Raw genomic sequence first — 23,912 nt, forward strand, 5'->3', positions numbered from 1 at the left:
TGCAATATTAAGGATACCATACTAAAAAAAATGTAAAGAATACTCAAACAATTCATTAGTACGGCAGCTTTCATTATTTAACATCTCTGTTTTTGATGGCAATTGCACATGTTTTTGTTTACATTTATTGTTGGTGAAAAAATTTAGTTAATAGAATTATTAAAATATTTAAAAAATGACTTCCACTGATGAAAATGTAGACGCCTTACCCAATATCTTAATAACAGGTTAGTAATTCACATACAAATTATTAATACTCAAAAACATAAGAAATTTTATTTACACAGGAACACCTGGTGTAGGTAAATCTTATATTTGCCAAAGAATTTCCGAACAATTAAAACTCAATTGGATAGACTGTTCAAAGGTGGCTAAAGAAAAAGATTTCATTGAAGAATACGATGAGGAGTATGAATGTCCCATTTTAGATGAAGACAAGCTAATGGATTATATGGAACCACTTATGCAACAAGGTGGTAATGTAGTCGAATATCATGGTTGTGATTTCTTTCCCGAAAGATGGTTTCAGGCGGTATTTGTTGTAACTTGTCCCAATAACACCGTACTCTACGATCGTCTTAAAGAACGTGATTACAATGAAAAGAAATTGAAATCAAATTTGGAATGTGAAATATTTGGAACGATATTGGAAGAGGCTAAAGATTCTTATAAACCTGATATAGTATTTGAACTAAAAGGCGAAACAAAACAGGATGCCGAAAATAGTTTAAAAGCGATTAAAAGTTGGTTTAAAGCATGGAAACGTAAATAAAAAGTAATGTTTTGCAATAAAATCAAGAAGAAACGAATAATAGACTAAAGAAGGCATATTGAAAGGATAGAGATATTAAAGGTAAGGAAAACAAACTAATGTTATATTGAACAGGGTAGAATGTGATCTTTTAAAGAAATGTAGTTGCTGGGTTAGTGATCTAGAAATTTAAATACTAAAATTAGGGTTCTATAGTTGAAACGAAAAGTCGACTTTTAGACATTTCGACTATAAGTATTTTATAAATAGTCGACTTTTCTATTTTTTCGACAATTTTCGAGTTTTCGACGTTTTTTCCATTTTTTGACTATTTTTAACTTTAGACATTTCGACTATAAGTATTTTATAAATAGTCGACTTTTCGACTTTTCTATTTTTTCGACAATTTTCGAGTTTTCGACGTTTTTTCCATTTTTTGACTATTTTTCTACAATTTTTCCGACTTTTTTCCGGCTTTTTGATTTTTTGCGTATTTTTGACTTTTTAATTATTTTTCGACTATTTTCGACTTTTTTTTCGACTTTTCGACTTTTTCCGACTTTTTTCGACTTTTTCCGACTTTTCAATTTTTTCGACTATTTTAGAGTTTTCGACTTTTTTCCACTTTTCGACTATTTTTGACTTCTTTCTACAATCGACTTTCGACTTTTTCCGACTTTTTTGACTTTTTCCGACTTTTTTGAATTTTTCCGACTTTTCGATTTTTTGACTATTTTTTTCCAACTATTTTTTGACTTTTTTCGAGTTTTTCCGACTTTTTTAGAGTTTTTGACTTTTTTCCGACTTTTCGACTTTTTCAGACTTTTATTAGCAAAGTCGACTTTTTGACTATTTTCACAGCCGATAGTCGAGTTATCGACTTTTTTGGAACAAAACCAAGATCTTTAAACAACACTCCAATAAGACAATAATGAATTTCTGCAATCACTTCCATTGTCCACGAAAACTCGATAGTTTTATGACAAACCTGACAAATGTTCGATCACTTATATTTCCCATTAAAAATCGATTAAAGATCATTAAAACAACAAACATATTTCCGATCCGAAAATGAAAGTGACAAAAAACAGCATTTTTTTTAAATATAATTTACTTTTTATTAAGGTATAAAAATAAATTTAACATAATAACCTAAAAATAACTTACAACATACACATATACTTCTAATACTTGGTCATTTTAAATTTCAAAGGACCTTCAGGAGCATACATAAATGTAACGGCATATTCTAAAGGTTCATGTTCATATTCTAATTTATACGAACGCAAAAGTTTCGATAATAAAATTTGCATTTCTAAATCGGCAAAACGTCTACCCAAACACATGCGAGCTCCATAGCCATAGGGCAACGAAGCAAAGGGATGTAATTTACCCTCAATACCACCTTGACTTGGTTTAAGCCAACGGGCAGGCTTAAAAGTAGCAGCATCTGAAACATATTCTTCCATATTACCGGTGACAATGGTGGGGAAGACGGCTTGTATCTAAAAATAATATAAAAATAATATATTTTTGTAGTTCTCTTTAACAAGGAATACTTACTCCTTTGGGTACTTGATAGCCACAGATAACAGTATCCTCTTGCAAAGTTCTGCCATTACCTATAACCGTACTATACATACGAAATACTTCTTTAATAAAAGCCTTCAGATAATGCATTTGATCTAGTAATTGTATGGTTAATGGTTGTGTAGGATCTGGCATTAATCTTTTCAATTCTTCATGGATTTTTTGCTGCTCCTCCGGACGAGTGGCTAATTGATAAAGCATAGAACATACAGCCATAGAAATCTGTTAAATAAAGAAAATATTTTAAAATTTTGTTTAATATTGAAAAGTACACGAAACTTACTGTATCTATACCAACTAAGATCAAATCCAAGGCCATTATAGTAGCAATTTTTTCATCTTTTTGTGATAAAATTACCTTTTCCAATAGTGAAGGCTCACCATTGGTACAAGGTCCTTTCAGTTTTAAATTTTCTGTTGCCGTTTTAATATATTTCATGCAAACTCTAAAAAGATAATTTATCGGGAATTATTAACTACGCATTTTTGTTTACAAACAACTTACTCTACAAAGAAATTCATATTCTTTACATAATGAGTCCATAATGGTGTGGGGAAATATCTCCAATAAGGGGCTTTTAATTCCAAAGTAGCCACATTACGTAAAGCATATTTGGCAGCATTTATAATTTGTTGAGGCTCAGAGTCGGGAGATAAATTCGATTCTAAACAACCCAAACGAGTATCCAAAGCAACACGTCCAATGCCTTTAAAACAATAACAATTTAAAAAAAGTGATTTTTAAATAGTTAATTCATTATCTTACATTCCAAAGACCATTTATGGATTTCATTATCAAAATCATCGGGCAGTTCGGAATTGGCATCCAATAAAGATTCACAACGTTCCAAAAAATCATTAGTAACCACTTCCAAAGGTTGTAAATAACGACGTATGGTAGATAACTGCAATACAGGCTTCTGAACTCTTGATCTAAATTCCCTCCAGGGCTCACCGTGTCTGTGTTAAAAAAAAAACTTATTAGTTATTAAAATATTTATATTTAAACACAAAAACTTACACTCCTACTACTCCGCCCAGTTCACCAAAGAAATCTTTTCTTACTACTCCCTTATATTTAACTAAACTTGGCATAGATGGTCTAAAGGGTGTAGGTCCTTCATTACGATAACATTTCTCAATTTCATCTACATCATATATAAACAGTAGATCTGGTCTACCAATCAAACCACTAAAACGTACAATTTGTCCATATTGTTCATGTAGTTGAGAGGAAATTTTGGCAACATCACCAACAGTATATTGTCCAATTATAGGCATCATTCTGAAATGTAAAATAATAAAAAGAAATTTAGAAATCATAATTATAAAACAGTGTCTAGTTAAGACCAAGACTATAGCGAACAATAGAGCTATAGAATAGTCTATAGTCAAGAGTATAGAATAGTCTATAGTCAAGACTATAAAATAGTCTATAGTCAAGGCTATAAAAAGTCTATAGTCAAGACTATAGAATAATCTATAGTCAAGACTGTAGAATAGTCTATAGCCAAGATTATAGAATAGTCTATAGCCAAGATTATAGAATAGTCTATAGTCACGACTATAGAGTAGTCTATAGCCAAGATTATAGAATAGTCTATAGTCAAGACTATAGAGTAGTCTATAGTCAAGACTATAGAGTAGTCTATAGCAAAGACTATAGAATAGTCTATAGTTAAGACTATAAAGTAGTCTATAGCCAAGACTATAGAGTAGTCTATAGTCAAGACTATAGAGTAGTCTATAGTCAAGACTATAGAGTAGTCTATAGTCAAGACTATAGAGTAGTCTATAGTCAAGACTATAGAGTAGTCTATAGTCAAGACTATAGGTACAGTGAAATAACTCCCAAATGAAATAACTCCCAACGGGTAAAATGAAATAACACCCAATCAACTGTCCATACAAATTGGGAATTATTTCATATGAAATAACTCCCAATTTGTTGGAACTTATTTCATATTTTAATGTTACTGAAATAAAATAACTCCCAATAAAATTTTTGTTGGGAATTATTTCATTTTTTTGAAGAAATTAGGAGATATTTCATATGTATTGGAAGTTATTTCATTTCTGTAAATTTTGTTGAAATTGGAAGTTATTTCATTCTTGTTGGGAGTTATTTCATTTTGTGGTAATAATTTTCCAAACTTTGGTGGATAATGCATTTTGGATCCTTAAACAAGTGTCGTGGACAGCCGGCCTTCGGCCGGGCGCAAGGGTTTAACACTCTGGGGTATTTCGAATACTGGGTTCGCTAAATTTAACCTTTCTTTGTACACCATGTATTTTATATCATTATGATTATAAACACTACGATACTTTCAAATGTATCACAATTCCATATGACAATTTTAATAATGCCCATGAGCATAGTGACATAAGTTCCATGGAATACAAATAGTCCATTTATCATGAAAAGGCTTAATTTAGCGAAGCCGGTGTGTGAAATACCCCAGAGTTGAAAACCTTGCGCCCGGCCGAAGGCCGGCTGTCCACCACACTTTCGTAAGGAGTTGGGAGTTATTTCACTTCTGTTGGGAATTATTTCATTGGAAGTTATTTTACACAAATAGATTCTTCGACTTGGGAATAATTTCATATTTTTTGGGATTTGTTTCATTGGGAGCTATTTCGCATTTTTTGGGACTTACATTTGTAAAACTCCCAAACTTCCAATTACTGGGAATTATTTCATTTTAAACTTTGGGAGTTATTTCATTTTAAAAGTTAATTTTTGATGAAATTGGGGTTTATTTCATTTTACTCGTTGGAAGTTATTTCATTTGGGAGCTATTTCACTGTACCAAGACTATAGAGTAGTCTATAGTCAAGACTATAGAGTAGCCTATAGTCAAGACTATAGAATAGTCTATAGTCAAGACTATAGAATAGTCTATAGTCAAGACTATAGAATAGTCTATAGTCAAGACTATAGAATAGTCTATAGTCAAGACTATAGAATAGTCTATAGTCAAGACTATAGAATAGTCTATAGTCAAGACTATAGAATAGTCTATAGTCAAGACTATAGAATAGTCTATAGTCAAGACTATAGAATAGTCTATAGTCAAGACTATAGAATAGTCTATAGTCAAGACTATAGAATAGTCTATAGTCAAGACTATAGAATAGTCTATAGTCAAGACTATAGAATAGTCTATAGTCAAGACTATAGAATAGTCTATAGTCAAGACTATAGAATAGTCTATAGTCAAGACTATAGAATAGTCTATAGTCAAGACTATAGAATAGTCTATAGTCAAGACTATAGAATAGTCTATAGTCAAGACTATAGAATAGTCTATAGTCAAGACTATAGAATAGTCTATAGTCAAGACTATAGAATAGTCTATAGTCAAACTATAGAATAGTCTATAGTCAAGACTATAGAATAGTCTATAGTCAAGACTATAGAATAGTCTATAGTCAAGACTATAGAATAGTCTATAGTCAAGACTATAGAATAGTCTATAGTCAAGACTATAGAATAGTCTATAGTCAAGACTATAGAATAGTCTATAGTCAAGACTATAGAATAGTCTATAATCAAGACTATAGAATAGTCTATAATCAAGATTATAGAATAGTCTATAGTCAAGACTATAGAATAGTCTATAGTCAAGACTATAGAATAGTCTATAGTCAAGACTATAGAATAGTATATAGTCAAGACTATAGAATAGTCTATAGTCAAGACTATAGAATAGTCTATAGTCAAGACTATAAAATAGTCTATAGTCAAGACTATAGAATAGTCTATAGTCAAGACTATAAAATAGTCTATAGTCAAGACTATAGAATAGTCAAGACTATAGAATAGTCAAGACTATAGAATAGTCTATAGTCAAGACTATAGAATAGTCTATAGTAAATACTTTAAAATAGTAGATAAAACTAGAGAAAAGTTTATTGTCAAGACTGTAGAATAGTGTATAGTCAGGATTTTAGAATAGTATTTAGTGAAGACTTTCCCTTTTTCCTCCGTAGATTCGCGCCTTGTCTATACTAAAGGCTTTACAATAGTCTGTAGTTAAGTTCATTGAAGTTCATTTTTGTAAGATATCTCATTGTTTACAAAATTTCAAAATATATACATTTATATTCTCTTCCTGATTTTATTTACAACATTATTTCCTAAATCCCCCTTCCCATCTTCAACCCTAAGAGGAATTCAAAATTCACGGTCAAGTGTTAAAGATTCTTTTCAATTTGGTAAAATAATTTTAAATATTTATTTACAAAATTCATCAACACTTTTTCACTACCGTAACAAATGTAGTTTTAATAAACAGTGAAGTGTGTTTGTAAACAAACAAATTTAAATTTACACTCGACTGCTTCCAAATTATACAAACAAACAGAGTTTTAGTTTAAAAACCAATTTCCTCTATGATTCATACCTCCATATAATTTCCCTGTTTTTTCTTTCAATTGGCAAGTTGTCATCCATCGATTTGAAACAATACAATTCAGTTTGGTCGTTAATGTTTACCATGACCTTGAATAAATACAGTTAAAAATAAACATAAAATGTGTGTTATAATCTGCAATTATGATGTTATAAATTTTGTCAGTTTGTAAATTAACACCTGACAGCTACTAGTGGTTAAAGAAAACGTACATAGTTTTTGCTGCAATATTATATATTTTTTTCTATAAAATATGAAAAAAATTTACAAAAAATTTAAAATCTAATTTCGAAATTTATTATTAATGCGTTTGCTTTTTTAAAAAATTAAAGAATGTGTTTTGTTGCATGCATATTGACAAATTTAATTAGAAACTTTATATAATGTCTCAGCATTATCGTAAGTTAGAAATGATTAGAATATACATATTATTAAATAAGGTTATTCTTTTTAACACATTTATCAAGAGAACAGAATCGAAAGGTGTTAATAAATTTAACCTTAGACAATAATTTGTTTATTTATATGTCTAAACATTGTATGGCAATTTTCAAGGTCTTTTTAACAATATTTTTACGATGATTCCATCAAAATGCAAAAATTTATAAAATAGTAATTACCAGGGAAACCAAAATATGCAAATGCATGTCTTTTGTGGTGCGTCGTATGAACTTATGGATAAGATATTTACAAGTTTCAAACCAATTTGAGAATTTTGGCATCGATTTGTTAGAGCATATTTTTGCATATTTTACCCATAAGAGCATAAATTTGCATGATTTGACTTTTTAGCATATTTAAGGCATATTTTCGAGTTTTTAGAGCATATTTTACTCTTTTAGTGCATATTTTGATGTTTTCGCTTTTTTTTCGTTTTTATATATTTTTAATATTTTTTCAAAACTCTTTTAAAAAAAATAATTTTTTTTTTTTTTAATTTTTTAGCTTATTTTATAATTTTGAAAAAAAATTTCGTTATGTTATAGTTTTTTATTCAAAAAAGCATTATATTTTAAATCGGACATAAAACCGATTACTTTTGATTTCATGAGATCAATCCATTTTTATAGTTTAAAAAACTAATTATTGGAATTTATGACAACACCGATGAAAATGTCAGTTTTACAATTGGAAGAAATGTGTCAAACTTTGTCGTTTGAAATATGTTTTTTGGGGACCAAATGGTTTCATGTTATTTATTGGTTATCTGAACGTAAAACGGAATTATATTATACTAGTTCTTCAAACTATGAGATGAAACATTTATAAAAAATGTTGTAGGATATAGAATATGACATTAAACATTTATTATTTCATTACAATTTCAGTCTTTTTGAGCTTTTCAATGTTAAAAAATAATAAAAAAAATTTATTTTTGGAGCATATATTTTAAGTTTTAAGAGCATATTTTGAGTTTTTTACGGCATATTTAAAGCGCTTAAAACACTTTTTTTAGAGCATGTTTTAGGTTCCCTGGTAATTACCAACAGCTATTATTTCTACTATATTGAAATTAATATTTATTAATCTGTTGAGTGCGAATATGAAAACAATAAAGTATTTGTAAATAAATCGGTCAACGCTAAAATAAATATGAAATATTTGCATTTTTTTCCTTTATAGTGTAATAGGCATACATGTGTACATGTTAATATTCAATATGCAAATTTGAGTGTATGGTATTAGGGTTCAACGAGGGCTAGAGATATGAAGGCTATACAGCTGTTTGTTATCAAGAATATATATCTTTTTATAGCCTAGATTATAGATATGTCTATTATCTAGAGTCAACACTATAGATCAGTCTATAATCAAAATATAGATCAGGCTATAGTCAAGACTGTAGATTAGTTTATAGTCAAAACTATAGATCAGTTTATAGTCAAGACTATAGATCAGTCTATAGTCAAGACTGTAGATCAGTCTATAGTCAAGACTGTAGATCAGTCTATAGTCAAGAGTATAGATTAGTCTATAGGCAAGACTATAGATCAGTCTATAGTCAATACTATAGATCAGTCTATAGTCAAGACTATAGATCAGTCTTTAGTCAAGACTATAGATCAGCCTATAGTCAAGACTATAGATCAGCCTATAGTCAAGACTATAGATCAGTCTATAGTCCAGACTATAGATCAGTCTATAGTCAAGACTATAGTCCAGTCTATAGTCAAGACTATAGAACAGTCTATAGTCAAGACTATAGGTCAGTTTATAGTCAAGGCTATAGATTAGTCTATAGTCAAGACTATAGATTAGTCTATAGTCAAGACTATAGATTAGTCTATAGTCAAGACTATAGATCAGCCTATAGTCAAGACTATAGATCAGTCTATAGTCAAGACTATAGATCAGTCTATAGTCAAGACTATAGATCAGTCTATAGTCAAGACTATAGATCAGTCTATATTCAAGACTATAGATCTATATAGTTAAAACTATATATGTATCAGTCTAAATTCAAAACTTTTGAATAATCAATACTAAAAGTGTTTCTTGAGATCAGTTTATAGTTCAGACTATAGATCAGTCTATAGTCCTGACTATTGGTCAGTCTATAGTCCAGACTATAGGTCAGTCTATAGTCCAGGCTATAGTTCAGTCTATAGTCCATACTATAGCTCAGTCTATAGTCCAGACTATAGATCAGACTATAGTCCAGACTATAGATCAGTCTATAGTCAAGACTATAGTCCAGTCTATAGACAAAACTATAGTCCAGTCTATGGTCAAAACTATAGTCCAGTCTATAGTCAAGATTATAGTCCAGTCTATAGTCAAGATTATAGTCCAGTCTATAGTCAAGATTATAGTCCAGTCTATAGTCAAGACTATAGTCCAGTCTATAATCAAGACTATAGTCCAGTCTACAGTCAAGACTATAGTCCAGTCTACAGTCAAGACTATAGTCCAGTCTATAGTCAAGACTATAGTCCAGTTTATAGTCAAGATAAAAGATCAGTATAGAGTCAAGACTACCGATCAGTCTTTAGTCGAGACAGTAGATCAGTCTATAGTCAAGACTTTAGATCAGTCTATAGTCAAGACTATAGATTAGTCTATAGTCAAGACTATAGATCAGTCTATAGTCAAGACTATAGATCAATCTATAGTCAAGACTATAGATTAGTCTATAGTCAAGACTACAGATCAGTCTATAGTCAAGACTATAGATTAGTCTATAGTCAAGACTATGGACCAGTCTATAGTCAAGACTATGGACCAGTCTATAGTTAAGACTATAGATCAGTTTATAGTCAAGACTATGGACCAGTCTATAGTCAAGACTACAGATCAGTCTATAGTCAAGACTATAGATCAGTCTATAGTCAATACTATAGATCAGTCTATAGTCAATACTATAGATCAGATATTACTTTTTATATTGCCCTCGTATGAGTGTGTAAAGAGCTTTGATAAAGGTTTCATATTTTTTATTGTGTTTGCAGTAGAAGACATTTGCATTGCACTGATGTGTGTATAGAAAAAAAACAGCAAATACATTTTTTAGTCTGGTACGTGTCTTGTTTCAAATATTTATATTTATGTAATAATTAATGCGTGTACCATAAACACACACACGCTTATTTAAACATTCCAATAAACTTGGTATTAAAAACATACATAGCATGCATGTATGTTTAGAAATAAAATTGTATATAAAAAAACTTTCAAACGCAAAATCCGTCTTCAGGCCAAGTGTGTTAAACAAAAGAAGATAGGCAGAGTGAAAGCAGTTATTTTGTCGTTGATTATTTGATTTTAGATAATAAAATTCATTGACATTAAAAAAAAAATAACACATATAGACGTTAAGTAGTTGGCATAAAAATATGTACATATGGTTGTATGTATGTACTTCTTCTTTGTTTCTTTTTTTTTGAAACATTGTAATTGCAAACAATAGTTTGTGTCTTAAGTCTTTTGTTTTTATAGCAAATAAAAACGTGCATTTTTTTACTCGCCACAGTTTGTGTCTTAAGTCTTTAATATTTACATAGGAAATGCTAACATTTGCTTGTCATCTTCTTGTCTTTTAGCCAAATTACAAAATTTCAATATGTTAATACTAATGTTATTTGACATAATATTAATTAATTATTAAAAAAATTACAATACAAATAACTTTCAATGTCGTGTATTGTATAATCTTTTTACATATTTTAAGAATTTATTTATAAATTTAGAATCTTATTAATAGTAACTTTATTTATTTTAAAGTAGTTTTAGTAGTTTTTTAAAAATAATATTTCTTCTTTTCGAAACTGGTTCTTAGCTTAAGACTTTTGTTGTGTATTTTTTTTCAACAAAGAAATTGCTTTTGTTTTTATGTAAATTTTAAAACTTTCGTATTAAATGACATACTTTTTCTTCTTTTTATAAATATTTTTTCTATAAAATTGTTAATTGATTTAAAATAAAAAAATAGTTTTCATACAACTGTTAAGTACATGAGGGCATTTCTTAATAAGAGTAATTTTATACCCTTTTTTAATTCCATTTGTAATTTCTATAATATTATTTTCCGACCCTATATGTTTTGAATCTTCATAGAAAGCGAAGACGATTTAGCCTTGACCGTTTGTCCGTCTGTCTGTGTGTATAAAGTCGAAGTGCTGTACGTGAGTAACTGGTGCGCAGCCCTACCTCACTGTTGTAGTTCCGCAACCACTGGTTGAGTATAATAAACAACTCGCCACTGCCCCTTTGAGTATCTTACACGCAGGTTGTACTTTGCGTACATGTATGATGGTCCGGTCAATGTACAAGCACTTTACTCCAGCTCAATATAGCCCGACCACACTACTAGATGGATCTGTTGATTCTGCAATAGCACCAAGAGTTGAGCATATTTTAGAGTAAACTCCAACGCACTCAACCATGTTGAAAAATCACTAACAAATTAAAGAAAGGGCAGTGACGACCTTGCACCATTCGTCCCTTTTTGCTAGACCATAGTCTAACACATCGTTACACCATCATTCCATCCCTCAAATCCATCAATTGCTCCATTATCTCTATAGAATCAGAGAAGACATCAGAACAATCTTTGCATTTTCAGATCAAATCCAACATTTTATTAATCTAGAGCTATGCTCTGTAAATTGTATCGCTTGTAGCATCTAGGAACGATAACAGAAATTTATCTTGAAAATTATATTTCACCACGTATCAGTCTTTGAACCAAGCATTCTCTTCCTGCGATTTGGGTTCAAAGCACAGCCACTACGTTTAATTGTAAACACCAGTTTAACACCAGGTACTGGTCGCAACTCTTTACCCCAGGATTACAATACACCAAGATGTGACACTCATCATGGAAACATGCCTGGGGGAGATGTCGTGTGTATGTTGAAATTAGTTTTTAGAAAACCCAGATATCTCCGAGATCAGAATCTTCTATAATTCTATCAGACATACGATCGGGAAGAATGCTATTTAAAATCAGCAAATTTAGTTTATTAATACCAGAGATATAAGCAAAAAATCGAGAGAACCTCATGCTCAGACAGAAATTGCAAACAAAAGCAACGCAGAGCAAGAGTAACAGAGCGAGAGCAGCTACTCTTGTTGTTATTGGCTAGAACCATGAAATTAAGTATGTGGAGCCTGGCTTATGTTGAAACACATAAAAGGGAACTTTTTGGTACTTTTTCGTTTTTTCGAAAGGTACTTTTTGAATTTTTTATTATATTGAACCTAGAAGCATGAAACATGGTTAAGTAAGAATCCATAACAGGGGAATTTTTTCGTTTTTCAAAAGTAACTTTTTGATTTTTCTAAAATATTGAACCTAGAAACATGAAATTAAGTGTAAAGGGTCCGGATTAGATTATTTTTTGTTTTCCAAAAGGAACTTTTTGAATTATCTATAATAATGAAATATGAAATTAATTACGTAGAGTCGAAATTAGGTGAAAAACTCTAAGAGCGAACTTTTTGTACTTTTTTGTTTTCCAAAAACAATTTTTGTTTTTTTATTATTATTTTGAACCTAGAAATATGAAATTAAGTATGTAGAGCCCGGATTAGGCGAGAACACTTTTGGTACTTTTTCGTTCTACAAAAGGTACTTTTTGAATTTTCTATTATATTGGACCTAGAAACATGAAATTAAGTACCTAGAGTCGAAATTATGTGAATGGGTTTTCACATAACTTCGACTCTACCAAAAAACTTTTTGGTATTTTTTCGTTTTTCAAAAAGTACTTTTTGAACTTTCTATAATACTGAATCCAGAAATATGAAATTATGTATGTAGATCTGGGATTATGGGAGAACACATAAAAATGTACTTTTTCGTTCTATAAAAGGTACTTTTTGAATTTTCTATTATATTGAACCAAGAAACATGGAATTAAGTATGTAGAGTCGGAATTAGGTGGGAACACATAAAAAGGAACTTTTTGGTACTTTTTTGTTTTTCAAAAGGTACTTTTTGAACTTTTTATAATATTGAGACCAGATACATAAAATTAGGAATATAGAGCCCTAATTATGTGAGAACCCGAAAAAGGAACTTTTTGGTACTTTTTTGAAAAGGTACTTTTAAATTTTCTATAAAATTGTATCTAGAAACTTGAAAATTAAGCATTTTGGGGCCCGGAGTAAGTGATAAACTATAAATGAGGACTTTTTTTTACCACATCATGGTAAAGGGTATATAAGATTCGGCACAGTCGAATATAGAACTCTTATTTATTTTTGTAATATTTGTTGATTTTTTAAATATTTATTTATTTCAAAAATGTTAAAATAAAGTTTCCTGCCATTGTATTTATATATTTCAAGTGTTGATTGCATTTTTCTCTAAAATTAAAATTTTATTTTTATGAAGGCTTTTAGCATTTTTATTCTATTCACGCAGATATAATTCTAGTTGCATGTTGTTTTTTTATTATGAAAAATATAAATCTACTGATTCAAGCATGACATTTTTTATATTTAAAGAAAAAATGCCAGATAATTGCTATAAATTCTACACACGATTAATGTTTTTAGCTCGTTAAAGAGTTTTGTTTAAAACGAAGTAGATTTAGTTTACGAGGGTTTTAATAAAAGTTGTATGAAATAATTCAAAATTGTTTAAAACAATGAAAATATATATTTTAGCAAAACTTATGTCCGTCCTTCTGTATACTGTTGGCACAATAAAGAAATAGGTCTAGGCAAATAAAAATGTTACTAAATGGTTGAAAAATTATTTTTTTTTGTTAAAAAAACTAAATTAGTTTGTGTTTCAGAAAACCTAGAACAAAATTAATGTCTGTCGGTCTATTTTGAAAAAAACTTTCCGATTTTTTTGTTTACATTTTATTAAGAGTTTTTTATTGTTGTAAAATTGTATACAATTTATGGTTTAGAAAAACTACTAAACTTGTGCAAAATATTTTAAATTACACTTTTCATTCGGAAATACAATTTTCCTGTTTGCAATTTTTAAAGCTAAACAAGTTTAGACCGCAAAAAAAGAGAAAAAAACTCAATTTGTTTACTCTACAGATATTTTATAGTATAAAGGGTGTGCCACAATTAACTCAAATATCTGAATTAAAATTTTGAAAATGATATCTAAACAGCGATGGAAAATTCAGAACTATCTATCTATTCCATCTAAATGTTAATATGCAGCTAAATTATTTAGCTAATAAGTTAGTTCATAGTGTAGTTAATAAGCTAGTCTATAGAGTACTTAATAGATAACCCTGTAAAGTATTCTATTATCTAGTCTATTGGCTAGTTTATGGTCTAAGAAGATCGTACACTTATCCAACGACTTGGCTTGTCCATAGGCTAGTCCATTCACATATCAATAGTCTAACTCATAGACTTATCAATAGTCTAGTCTAGGATTAGTCTATAGTCTAATGAATGCATTGGACCATAGCATAGTTAATAGATTTATTAATAGTCTAGTCAATATACCAGTCAACAGATTAATCTGTAGAAAGGTAAAGAGACTAGATCATATATCATACAATAGACTAATCATTAGTCTAGTTCATAGTCTATAGTCCATAGATTACACAATAGACTACTGAATATATTTGACCAGAGACAAGTCCATACACTAGAATATAGAATAGCCAATTGACTAGTCCATAGACCAGTCAAAAGTCTAGTCAAGAGATTAGTATACAGAATAGTCAAGAGACTAGTATATAGTTTCCAATAGTTTAGTCAATATGCTAGTCAGTAGACTATAGTCCATAGATTACACAATAGACTACCTTAGATTAGATAATAGTCTATTATTTATTAGTCAATATTATAGTTCTTAACTAGTCAATAATCTAGTCTATAGATGAGTCAATATATAAGTCTATATAATGGACCATAGACTAGTACAAAGGGAAATCAGTAGAATAATCCGAAGTCCAAAGATAAGTCAATAGATTAGTCGGTAAACAAGACAATAGTCTATAAACTAGTCAGTAGACTAGTCAATAGAATAAAATATTCCATAGACTATACAATGGATTAGTTTGCGGGCTAATCAGTAATAATCTATTATACAGATTAGTCAATTGACTAGTCCATAGACTAGTAATTAGTCTAGTCTATAAACGAGTCAAGAGATTATTTCATAGATCGGTCTTTAGACTATTGATTAAATTGGAAATCATATAGCTCAAAGACTAATGAAAAGAATAATCGAGTGGTTAGACCATATTCACTAGACAAGTCCTAGGACTCTTCACTATATAAGTACGAGGACTTGTGAATAGATAAGCTCAAGAACTAGTGAATAGACTAGTCAATAGAATAGAATAACGACTAGCTAATGGATTAGTCCATAATTTTAGCTTTTTTACTGACTATTATATATAATATAATAGTCAGTAAATGGCAATATATATTAGTTCATAAAGTAGTCAATAGACTTGTTTGGCAACACACATGACCTCAAAAGATAACTCGTATTCGTTTCCACTCAAAATTTTTTATTTAAAAATATATCAATTTGCGATCACTCTTAATTTTAGTAAAAAATGCGCTAATTTTTAATAAAAAATATTTTAAATTTCTGAAATTTTTTAATTACTTTAAATAAAGTAACACGATTGTTTTTAAATGCATCACTGAAATACATACAAATATACATGTGTATGTGTGTATGTATTTGAATTGTATGCACCTACGAATATCAAGTTTGTGGCTTCAGTCTTTTGTTTTCATTCATAAAAATCAAATGACCGTTACGTTATTGTTATAGCTGTTGTTGTTTTTGCTGTTTTTTTTCTTTTTCAATAAACACATACAAATACATAAATTCAAATCGAAATCAAAGAATTAGAAAAAAAAAACAACTAATAATAATAAAAAACCCACCTCCAGGTGTTGCCTAATATTGGTATAGGTTTTGGTCCAGGTATTTCATGATACGGCAAAGCATTTTGCCATTCAGCTGTATGATGTACGGCCGATGTTGATTCGGCCGTATTAAAAGCAAAATGAGGACAAGCAGTGACCTCGGCAGCATCAGCGGTGGCAGAGGAATTTTGACGTTTAGTTTGTTTAAACAAATTGGTAGACTTTTTAGTTGTTGCTGTTGGCGACACCGATGCCGACGACGATGTTGATGGTTGTGCTGAGTTTGATCTAAACGAATATCTGCCAGCTACAGCTAAAGCTGTTAACGTGTTTGTATTACAAGTTACACGCATTAAATTTAATGACAACGAAGTCATGTTTATAAGTTTTATTTAAAATGTAATAAAACTACAAAAAGAAAAATCTTAAGGTCAGTGGTTAAGATCAATTAACTCAAGTTCATTCGTTGTGTCTGTAGTAGTAGTAATAGTTTAATTCGCTTAATTATTATAATTAATTTTAACACTTCTTTTATCAAATTGTACAATTTGTATTCTGCTGTTAAAATTTCACTTTAATTTATTTTATCTTATTTCATATTGTATTACTTTTTTTCGTTGGTATTTTTTCCCCGTTTTATCAATTATAAATTTAAAATTTAATACACGTCTTGTTGTATTACTATTATTTCTTTTGTTGTGGTATATATACACAATTATTTTCGTTTTATTAATTAAATTCCTTTTTTATTTTTCACCGCGTACTGCCGTTACCAAAGACCGCTATGTTTAATGTTTCAACAGCAACTGTTTGTTTGTTATCTGCATATTGTTTCTTCTTTGCTAGAGTTTCGTTCAGTTTATGCTATAACTGTTGATTGTATGAAGCTTTTTTCTAAAGAACTTAAAGCTACTCTTATGTCCATTTTATTTTAACATTATTATACGAATGTTAATAAACTTTAAATGTTATTAACATAAATACAAGTCAATTATTTTGAGTTTAAGCTTATGTCTAGTTCTGTTCAAGTTATCCTCTAGTGTAGTTCTAGTTATGTTTTAGTTCTGTTCTAGTTCTGTTCTAGTTCTGTTCTAGTTCTGTTCTAGTTCTGTTCTGTTCTAGTTCTGTTCTAGTTCTGTTCTAGTTCTGTTCTAGTTCTGTTCTAGTTCTGTTCTAGTTCTGTTCTAGTTCTGTTCTAGTTCTGTTCTAGTTCTGTTCTAGTTCTGTTCTAGTTCTGTTCTAGTTCTGTTCTAGTTCTGTTCTAGTTCTGTTCTAGTTTTGTTCTAGTTCGTTCTAGATCGTTCTAGTTCTGTTCTAGTTCTGTTCTAGTTCTGTTCTAGTTCTGTTCTAGTTCTGTTCTAGTTCTGTTCTAGTTCTGTTCTAGTTCTGTTCTAGTTCTGTTCTAGTTCTGTTCTAGTTCTGTTCTAGTTCTGTTCTAGTTCTGTTCTAGTTCTGTTCTAGTTCTGTTCTAGTTCTGTTCTAGTTCTGTTCTAGTTCTGTTCTAGTTCTGCTCTAGTTCTGTTCTAGTTCTGTTCTAGTTCTGTTCTAGTTTTGTTCTAGTTCTGTTCTAGTTCTGTTCTAGTTCTGTTCTAGTTCTGTTCTAGTTCTGTTCTAGTTCTGTTCTAGTTCTGTTCTAGTTCTGTTCTAGTTCTGTTCTAGTTCTGTTCTAGTTCTGTTCTAGTTCTGTTCTAGTTCTGTTCTAGTTCTGTTCTAGTTCTATTCTAGTTTTGTTCTGTTCTTGTTCTAGTTCTGTTCTAGCTGTGTTCTAGTCCTGTTCTAGTTCTCTACTAGTTCTGTTCTAGTTATGTTCCACTTAAGCTCTAGTTCTGTTATAGTCCTATTCTAGTTTAGTTTTAGTTTAGTTCTAGTTCTAGTTCAGTTTTAGTTCTAGTTCAGTTCTAGTTCAGTTCTAGTTCAGTTCTAGTTCAGTTCTAGTTCAGTTCTAGTTCAGTTCTATTTCAGTTCTAGTTCAGTTCTAGTTCAGTTCTAGTTCAGTTCTAGTTCAGTTCTAGTTCAGTTCTAGTTCAGTTCTAGTTCAGTTCTAGTTCAGTTCTAGTTCAGTTCTAGTTCAGTTCTAATTCAGTTCTAGTTCAGTTCTAGTTCAGTTCTAGTTCAGTTCTAGTTCAGTTCTAGTTCAGTTCTAGTTCAGTTCTAGTTCAGTTCTAGTTCAGTTCTAGTTCAGTTCTAGTTCAGTTCTAGTTCAGTTCTAGTTCAGTTCTAGTTCAGTTCTAGTTCAGTTCTAGTTCAGTTCTAGTTCAGTTCTAGTTCAGTTCTAGTTTAGTTCTAGTTCAGTTCTAGTTCAGTTCTAGTTCAGTTCTAGTTCAGTTCTAGTTCAGTTCTAGTTCAGTTCTAGTTCAGTTCTAGTTCAGTTCTAGTTCAGTTCTAGTTCAGTTCTAGTTCAGTTCTTGTTCAGTTCTAGTTCAGTTCTAGTTCAGTTCTAGTTCAGTTCTAGTTCAGTTCTAGTTCAGTTCTAGTTTAGTTCTAGTTTAGTTCTAGTTCAGTTCTAGTTCAGTTCTAGTTCAGTTTTAGTTCAGTTCTAGTTCAGTTCTAGTCCAGTTCTAGTTCAGTTCTAGTTCAATTCTAGTTCATTCTAGTTCAGTTCTAGTTCAGTTCTAGTTCTAGTTCTAGTTCTAGTTCAGTTCTAGTTCAGTTCTAGTTCTAGTTCTAGTTCAGTTCTAGTTCAGTTCTAGTTCAGTTCTAGTTCTAGTTCAGTTCTAGTTCAGTTCTAGTTCAGGTCTAGTTTAGTTCTAGTTCAGTTCTAGTTCAGTTCTAGTTCAGTTCTAGTTCAGTTCTAGTTCAGTTCTAGTTCAGTTCTAGTTCAGTTCTAGTTCAGTTCTAGTTCAGTTCTAGTTCAGTTCTAGTTCAGTTCTAGTTCAGTTCTAGTTCAGTTCTATTTCAGTTCTAGTTCAGTTCTATTTCAGTTCTAGTTCAGTTCTAGTTCAGTTCTAGTTCAGTTCTAGTTCAGTTCTACTTCAGTTCTAGTTCAGTTCTAGTTCAGTTATAGTTCAGTTATAGTTCAGTTCTAGTTCAGTTTTAGTTCAGTTCTAGTTCAGTTCTAGTTCAGTTCTAGTTCAGTTCTAGTTCAGTTCTAGTTCAGTTCTAGTTCAGTTCTAGTTCAGTTCTAGTTCAGTTCTAGTTCAGTTCTAGTTCAGTTCTAGTTCAGTTCTAGTTCAGTTATAGTTCAGTTATAGTTCAGTTCTAGTTCAGTTTTAGTTCAGTTCTAGTTCAGTTCTAGTTCAGTTCTAGTTCAGTTCTAGTTCAGTTCTAGTTCAGTTCTAGTTCAGTTCTAGTTCAGTTCTAGTTCAGTTCTAGTTCAGTTCTAGTTCAGTTCTAGTTCAATTCTAGTTCAATTCTAGTTCAGTTCTAGTTCAGTTCTAGTTCAGTTCTAGTTCAGTTCTAGTTCAGTTTTAGTTCAATTCTAGTTCACTTTAGTTCAGTTCTTTTTTATTTTTAGTTCTAGTACAGTTCTAGTCTCTGGTTAAGTTTTAATTTTGTTCTTGTTAAGCTTCTAGATCTAGTTCAGTTCTAGTTTAGTTCTGGTTCATTTCCCGTTCAGTTCTAGTTCAGTTCGATTTAAGAACTCATTCAGATATACCGAACTATAATTACTGTAACTAATTTAAATGTTTTTTGATCGTAGAGCATATTAAAATAGGTTTTTAATGCACTTATGTATTTCTTATATTTTCAGATTTAAAAACGGAATTTAATTGAATTTTATACTGGACACAAAATACATAATAGATATGTATGAATGTAATTATAAATTTAGTTTTAAGCTGAATTTTATATAATAAACAAAAAAACAATTTGTTAAAAAAACAACATGAATTGTTAAAAGAAAAAACTCATTGCATTTTCCATTACCAAGTGAATAAATAAAACGTTAATTTTTCCCTTAAGGTACAACAAAAAAGCTAATTAACATGCACATACTTTTAGGCGTATGATTTAAAGTATTATTTGATACATCCTGTGCAGCATTTTCTTAACAGGGCGAATCAAATACTTTGTGCAGCCTTAAGGTATGCTAAATATTTGCTGCAAAATATACCTACTACTTTTTTAAGCTTTCTGGGCGCCTGGTATTAAGAAATCAATTTCAGCTTAAATTTTCAGTTGCGTGATTTTGCAAACAAAATTGAATGTGCACACATACACACACACATGCATGCAAGTAGATTTTAAGGTTGTTCTTGATTTCGACAACATGTTTATGTTATTTTAAAGAACTTTTTAGCATTGTGAAGGGAACAAATGTTAAAAAAGTGGTAATAAGTAAAATAATAACACTATTTTTTTTGATTTCAAATAATTTGTTTTTTTATTTCTTGTATATTTTATAAATTATGATAATTTTACATTTAAGTTGTTTGTTGTGTTTTTATTTTTTAATTTTTATCAATTATGTTAAATTTAATATTTACTTTTTTATCTTTAGCAATAATTGCCTTGTCATTCATTAATTTTCTTTCAATTACATTTTAAGTGTACATTTATTCTTTTTGTGCAAAAAAATATTATTTTTATTTTTTTCTGTTTAGTTATGAAATATATTTATTAATTTTAAGAAGTTTGTATGATAAAATGAATATTTATATTTATAAAAAAAAAACTGATATCATGACTTATTTTTTCACACAATGGCTATAAAATGAAGTTTTTCTTTCTTAGTTTTTTATAAAAAATGGCTTAGTTTTTTGTTTACTTAAAAAAAAAAACAATAAAAATTTTATAATTAGACTTAAAAAATACTTATTAACTTAGAATTACTTATACATTTTGTTTTAAAATAAAAATTAATTAATTAATAGACACTTAGAAGTTTGTTTTATTTATTTATAAAAAAATTATAAAATATTTTTATGTTTAAATGCAATTTTTTTGATTTTTTTAGAAAAAAAATTAACTATTTGTTTGATTTTTTTTTACACTTAAATACTATTTTACAGGGTTTTATGTATTTTTTTTAATTTTAAAGTTAAGTAGTTTTTTGTAGGCAGTTAAATAATATTTTTATTATATTTTTATAAGTTTTTGTTTTTTTCTTTTTTTTTTAATTTTTTAAATAAAAAATAATACTTTTAAATTATTTTTAATTAAAGGATGTTTTTTGTGTTAAAAAAATTAGGTAAAAAAATAAATTGTTTTTTATTTATATAAAAAAAATTGAGGTATATTGCTATAAATAATTCAGTTGCATGCTGTAGGTGAAAATTTTTAAATTAAAATAAAATCTTAATTAAATAAAATTTTATTTTTAATTAAAATAAAAATAAATATTCGATTTAAAGTTTAGAAAGTTAATTAAACAAAAAAAAAGTCTCCTAAAGCTGTTAACAACAAAATTTTTAAATTTTTTGTTAAAAATATAAAAATTTTTAAATTCAAATAAAAATATTTGTAAAATTCAAAGTTAATGTCGTATCATCACGACAAAAACAAAAATCAAATACAAAATAATAAAATTTTTAAGAAAAACTACAGTAAAACACGCTCAACACTGATTGTGAATTAGAAATTTAATTTTATTGGAAAATTCTAAAACAAAAAAATAAGGAAAATTTTGAGTTCAATTAAAAATTTTAAATTTTATTAAACTTTTAAAGCTTTTCAATATTAACATGTTTAAATTTATGATAAAAATATCGAAAATATTGATTTCAAACAAAAATTCTAATTCTATCTGAAACAAAATTTTCAATTTTTTTATTAAAAATATGAAAAATTTTAATTTCAAACAAAAATTTTATTCAATTTTATGAAAACATTTAAAGCTTTTAAAAGCAAAATTTTCAAATTGTTGGTTTCAATTAAAAAAATTAAAATTTTATTTGAAAATCTTGAAAAATTTTCATTGAAAATTCTCATTTAATTCACATTAGAAGACTCTATTTTGTTTAAAGAAAAGTTGAAAAAAAGTTTGAAAAGAAAAAAAGAGAATTAAAAAACAAGTTGGATAAGAATGAAGAAAAAGTTATTCCAAAACATTGTGAACTTAAAGGAAAAAAAAACCATTCCCCTTCTTTTCTATTTAACTATGTTTTTTTTTTACTTTAATACACAATGTTTTTCTTTAATATATTTTCGAAAAAATGCTATTTCGTTTTCTTTACAAAACATGGCACATTTTGGTTGTTTTTTTTTAATTGTTCTTTAAAATTTTAGCTTAAATCGTTAAAAACGATTAAAGAAAATTTTTCACAAAGAACTTCGTTTAGCTAGAATGAAAAAAATGGCATTAGAAATGTGTATAATGTTAAAGTAACTGAAATAAAAATAGCATGATAAACTCAAAACCATTAAAACAATATAGAGACATGATTACTTATTTTTTGAAACATTTTCAAACTATTTTCGGTTTTTAGAACAAATTTCGATAAAAAAAATCCTAAAACCAGAGACTAAAATATACTTTTCTAAAAGATTAAAATGCTTAAAATACAAATCTGAGCATCGAATTTCTCTACCACTTGAGGTTTTCAAGTTTCCGTAGTTTTAAGTTTGTGAAAGCTTAGGTTTTTTTCCACTATACGAAAAGTTATAACAACTCAATGTGGCCTTTATTTATAGACTTTGTTATGTCTTTTGAAAGCTTTATTAATTGGTTTCAAACTACAGTTTTAAACTTTCTTTCTAATTTGTTAATTCTTAGACATATTTTAACTTTAAGCTTGTAATGGAGAAATTCTAATAATGGATTTAGATACGGCATATCTTCAGCCTTTAGAAGTTTACTTGGGTTAAAATGGACTAATACGAAGCTGTACTTAGAATTTCATTATCTCAGCAGTTTAAGCCTAGGCTTAACTTGCTGTTAAATTAAACTCTTAAGAAATTTAGGCAGACTTAGTAGTATTGCCAACTTTTCACTCTAAAACATAAACAATGAACAGCTGTTTTTTGCAAAATAAAAAATTTTTGGAAAATTTTTAAATAAACATTTAAAACAATAATAAATTAAACAAAACAAATCAGAAAACTGCAATTTACTTAAAATATTAAGTTTTTCTTCTTCCAAAATCATTGTTTTATTGTTTTTGTTAATTGTGTGTTCTAACTTATAACTGAAGTTTAATTGGCCAATAGCACTCAGTTGAACTAAGATAATACGTAACGTTACAGTTAACAAAAAAAAAACAGAAAACATATGTATATTAAACTAGGTTTAAACAAAGAATGTAGATTATCTTTATCTGTAAAACTCGCCCTTAGGGAACAAACTTAGGCGGACTTTAACCAATAATTGTGTTTTTAGTTATGGATCTAAAATCTGTTAAATTTGTTAGTATTGCCAACTTTTCACTCAAAAACATAAACAATGAACAGCTGTTTTTTGTAAATATTACTTTTGTAAAATGAAAAATTTTGGAAAAATGTTAAATAAAAATTTAAAACAGTAATAATATCGATAAAAGAAATCAGAAAATTACCATTTACTTAAAATCTTAAGTTTTTCTTCTTCCGAATTTATTATTTTATTGTTTTTGTTAATTGTGTTTTCTCATTTATAACTTAAGTTTAATTGGCCAATAACACTCAATTAAACTGAGATAATAAGTAACGTTACTGTTTACTGAAAAACACAAAACATATGTTAAACTAGGTTTAAACAAAGTATTTAGATTATCTTTATCTAAAAACCCCGCCCTTAAACATATTATATCACAAAAGTCTAATGTAATAGCGAAATTTAGTTGCTAAATTTGTATTCACCTCAGCTTAAACTTTTAGAAAAGTATCCACTCTGTTTGTGTCTCCAAAAATTTGTTGTCCTGTCTTAATCCTTTTTTTCACAAGTTTTCTCTCTACATTAATTCAATAAGTTATGCTTTATCATT

At 28.8% G+C, this 23,912-nt stretch overlaps 2 protein-coding genes across 2 annotated transcripts; one reads left to right on the top strand and one right to left on the bottom strand.

The window, feature by feature from the left end:
* The first annotated feature begins 69 nt into the window (after positions 1-69).
* Positions 70-19,816, top strand: LOC111689079 (adenylate kinase isoenzyme 6 homolog). The gene is made up of 3 exons (XM_046953473.1): positions 70-227; positions 288-853; positions 19,763-19,816. The coding sequence occupies exons 1-2, from the start codon at positions 176-178 to the stop codon at positions 770-772; spliced, it is 537 nt and encodes a 178-aa protein (XP_046809429.1). The 5' UTR covers positions 70-175; the 3' UTR covers positions 773-853; positions 19,763-19,816.
* Positions 1,846-16,878, bottom strand: LOC111689078 (probable cytochrome P450 301a1, mitochondrial). The gene is made up of 7 exons (XM_023451580.2): positions 16,090-16,878; positions 3,363-3,626; positions 3,108-3,301; positions 2,847-3,048; positions 2,625-2,787; positions 2,315-2,563; positions 1,846-2,256 (listed from the first exon to the last, which is right to left on the bottom strand). The coding sequence occupies exons 1-7, from the start codon at positions 16,446-16,448 to the stop codon at positions 1,936-1,938; spliced, it is 1,752 nt and encodes a 583-aa protein (XP_023307348.2). The 5' UTR covers positions 16,449-16,878; the 3' UTR covers positions 1,846-1,935.
* Positions 19,817-23,912: the final 4,096 nt, after the last annotated feature.

Source organism: Lucilia cuprina, chromosome 6, assembly GCF_022045245.1.
Source record: "Lucilia cuprina isolate Lc7/37 chromosome 6, ASM2204524v1, whole genome shotgun sequence".
NCBI lineage: Eukaryota > Metazoa > Arthropoda > Insecta > Diptera > Calliphoridae > Lucilia > Lucilia cuprina.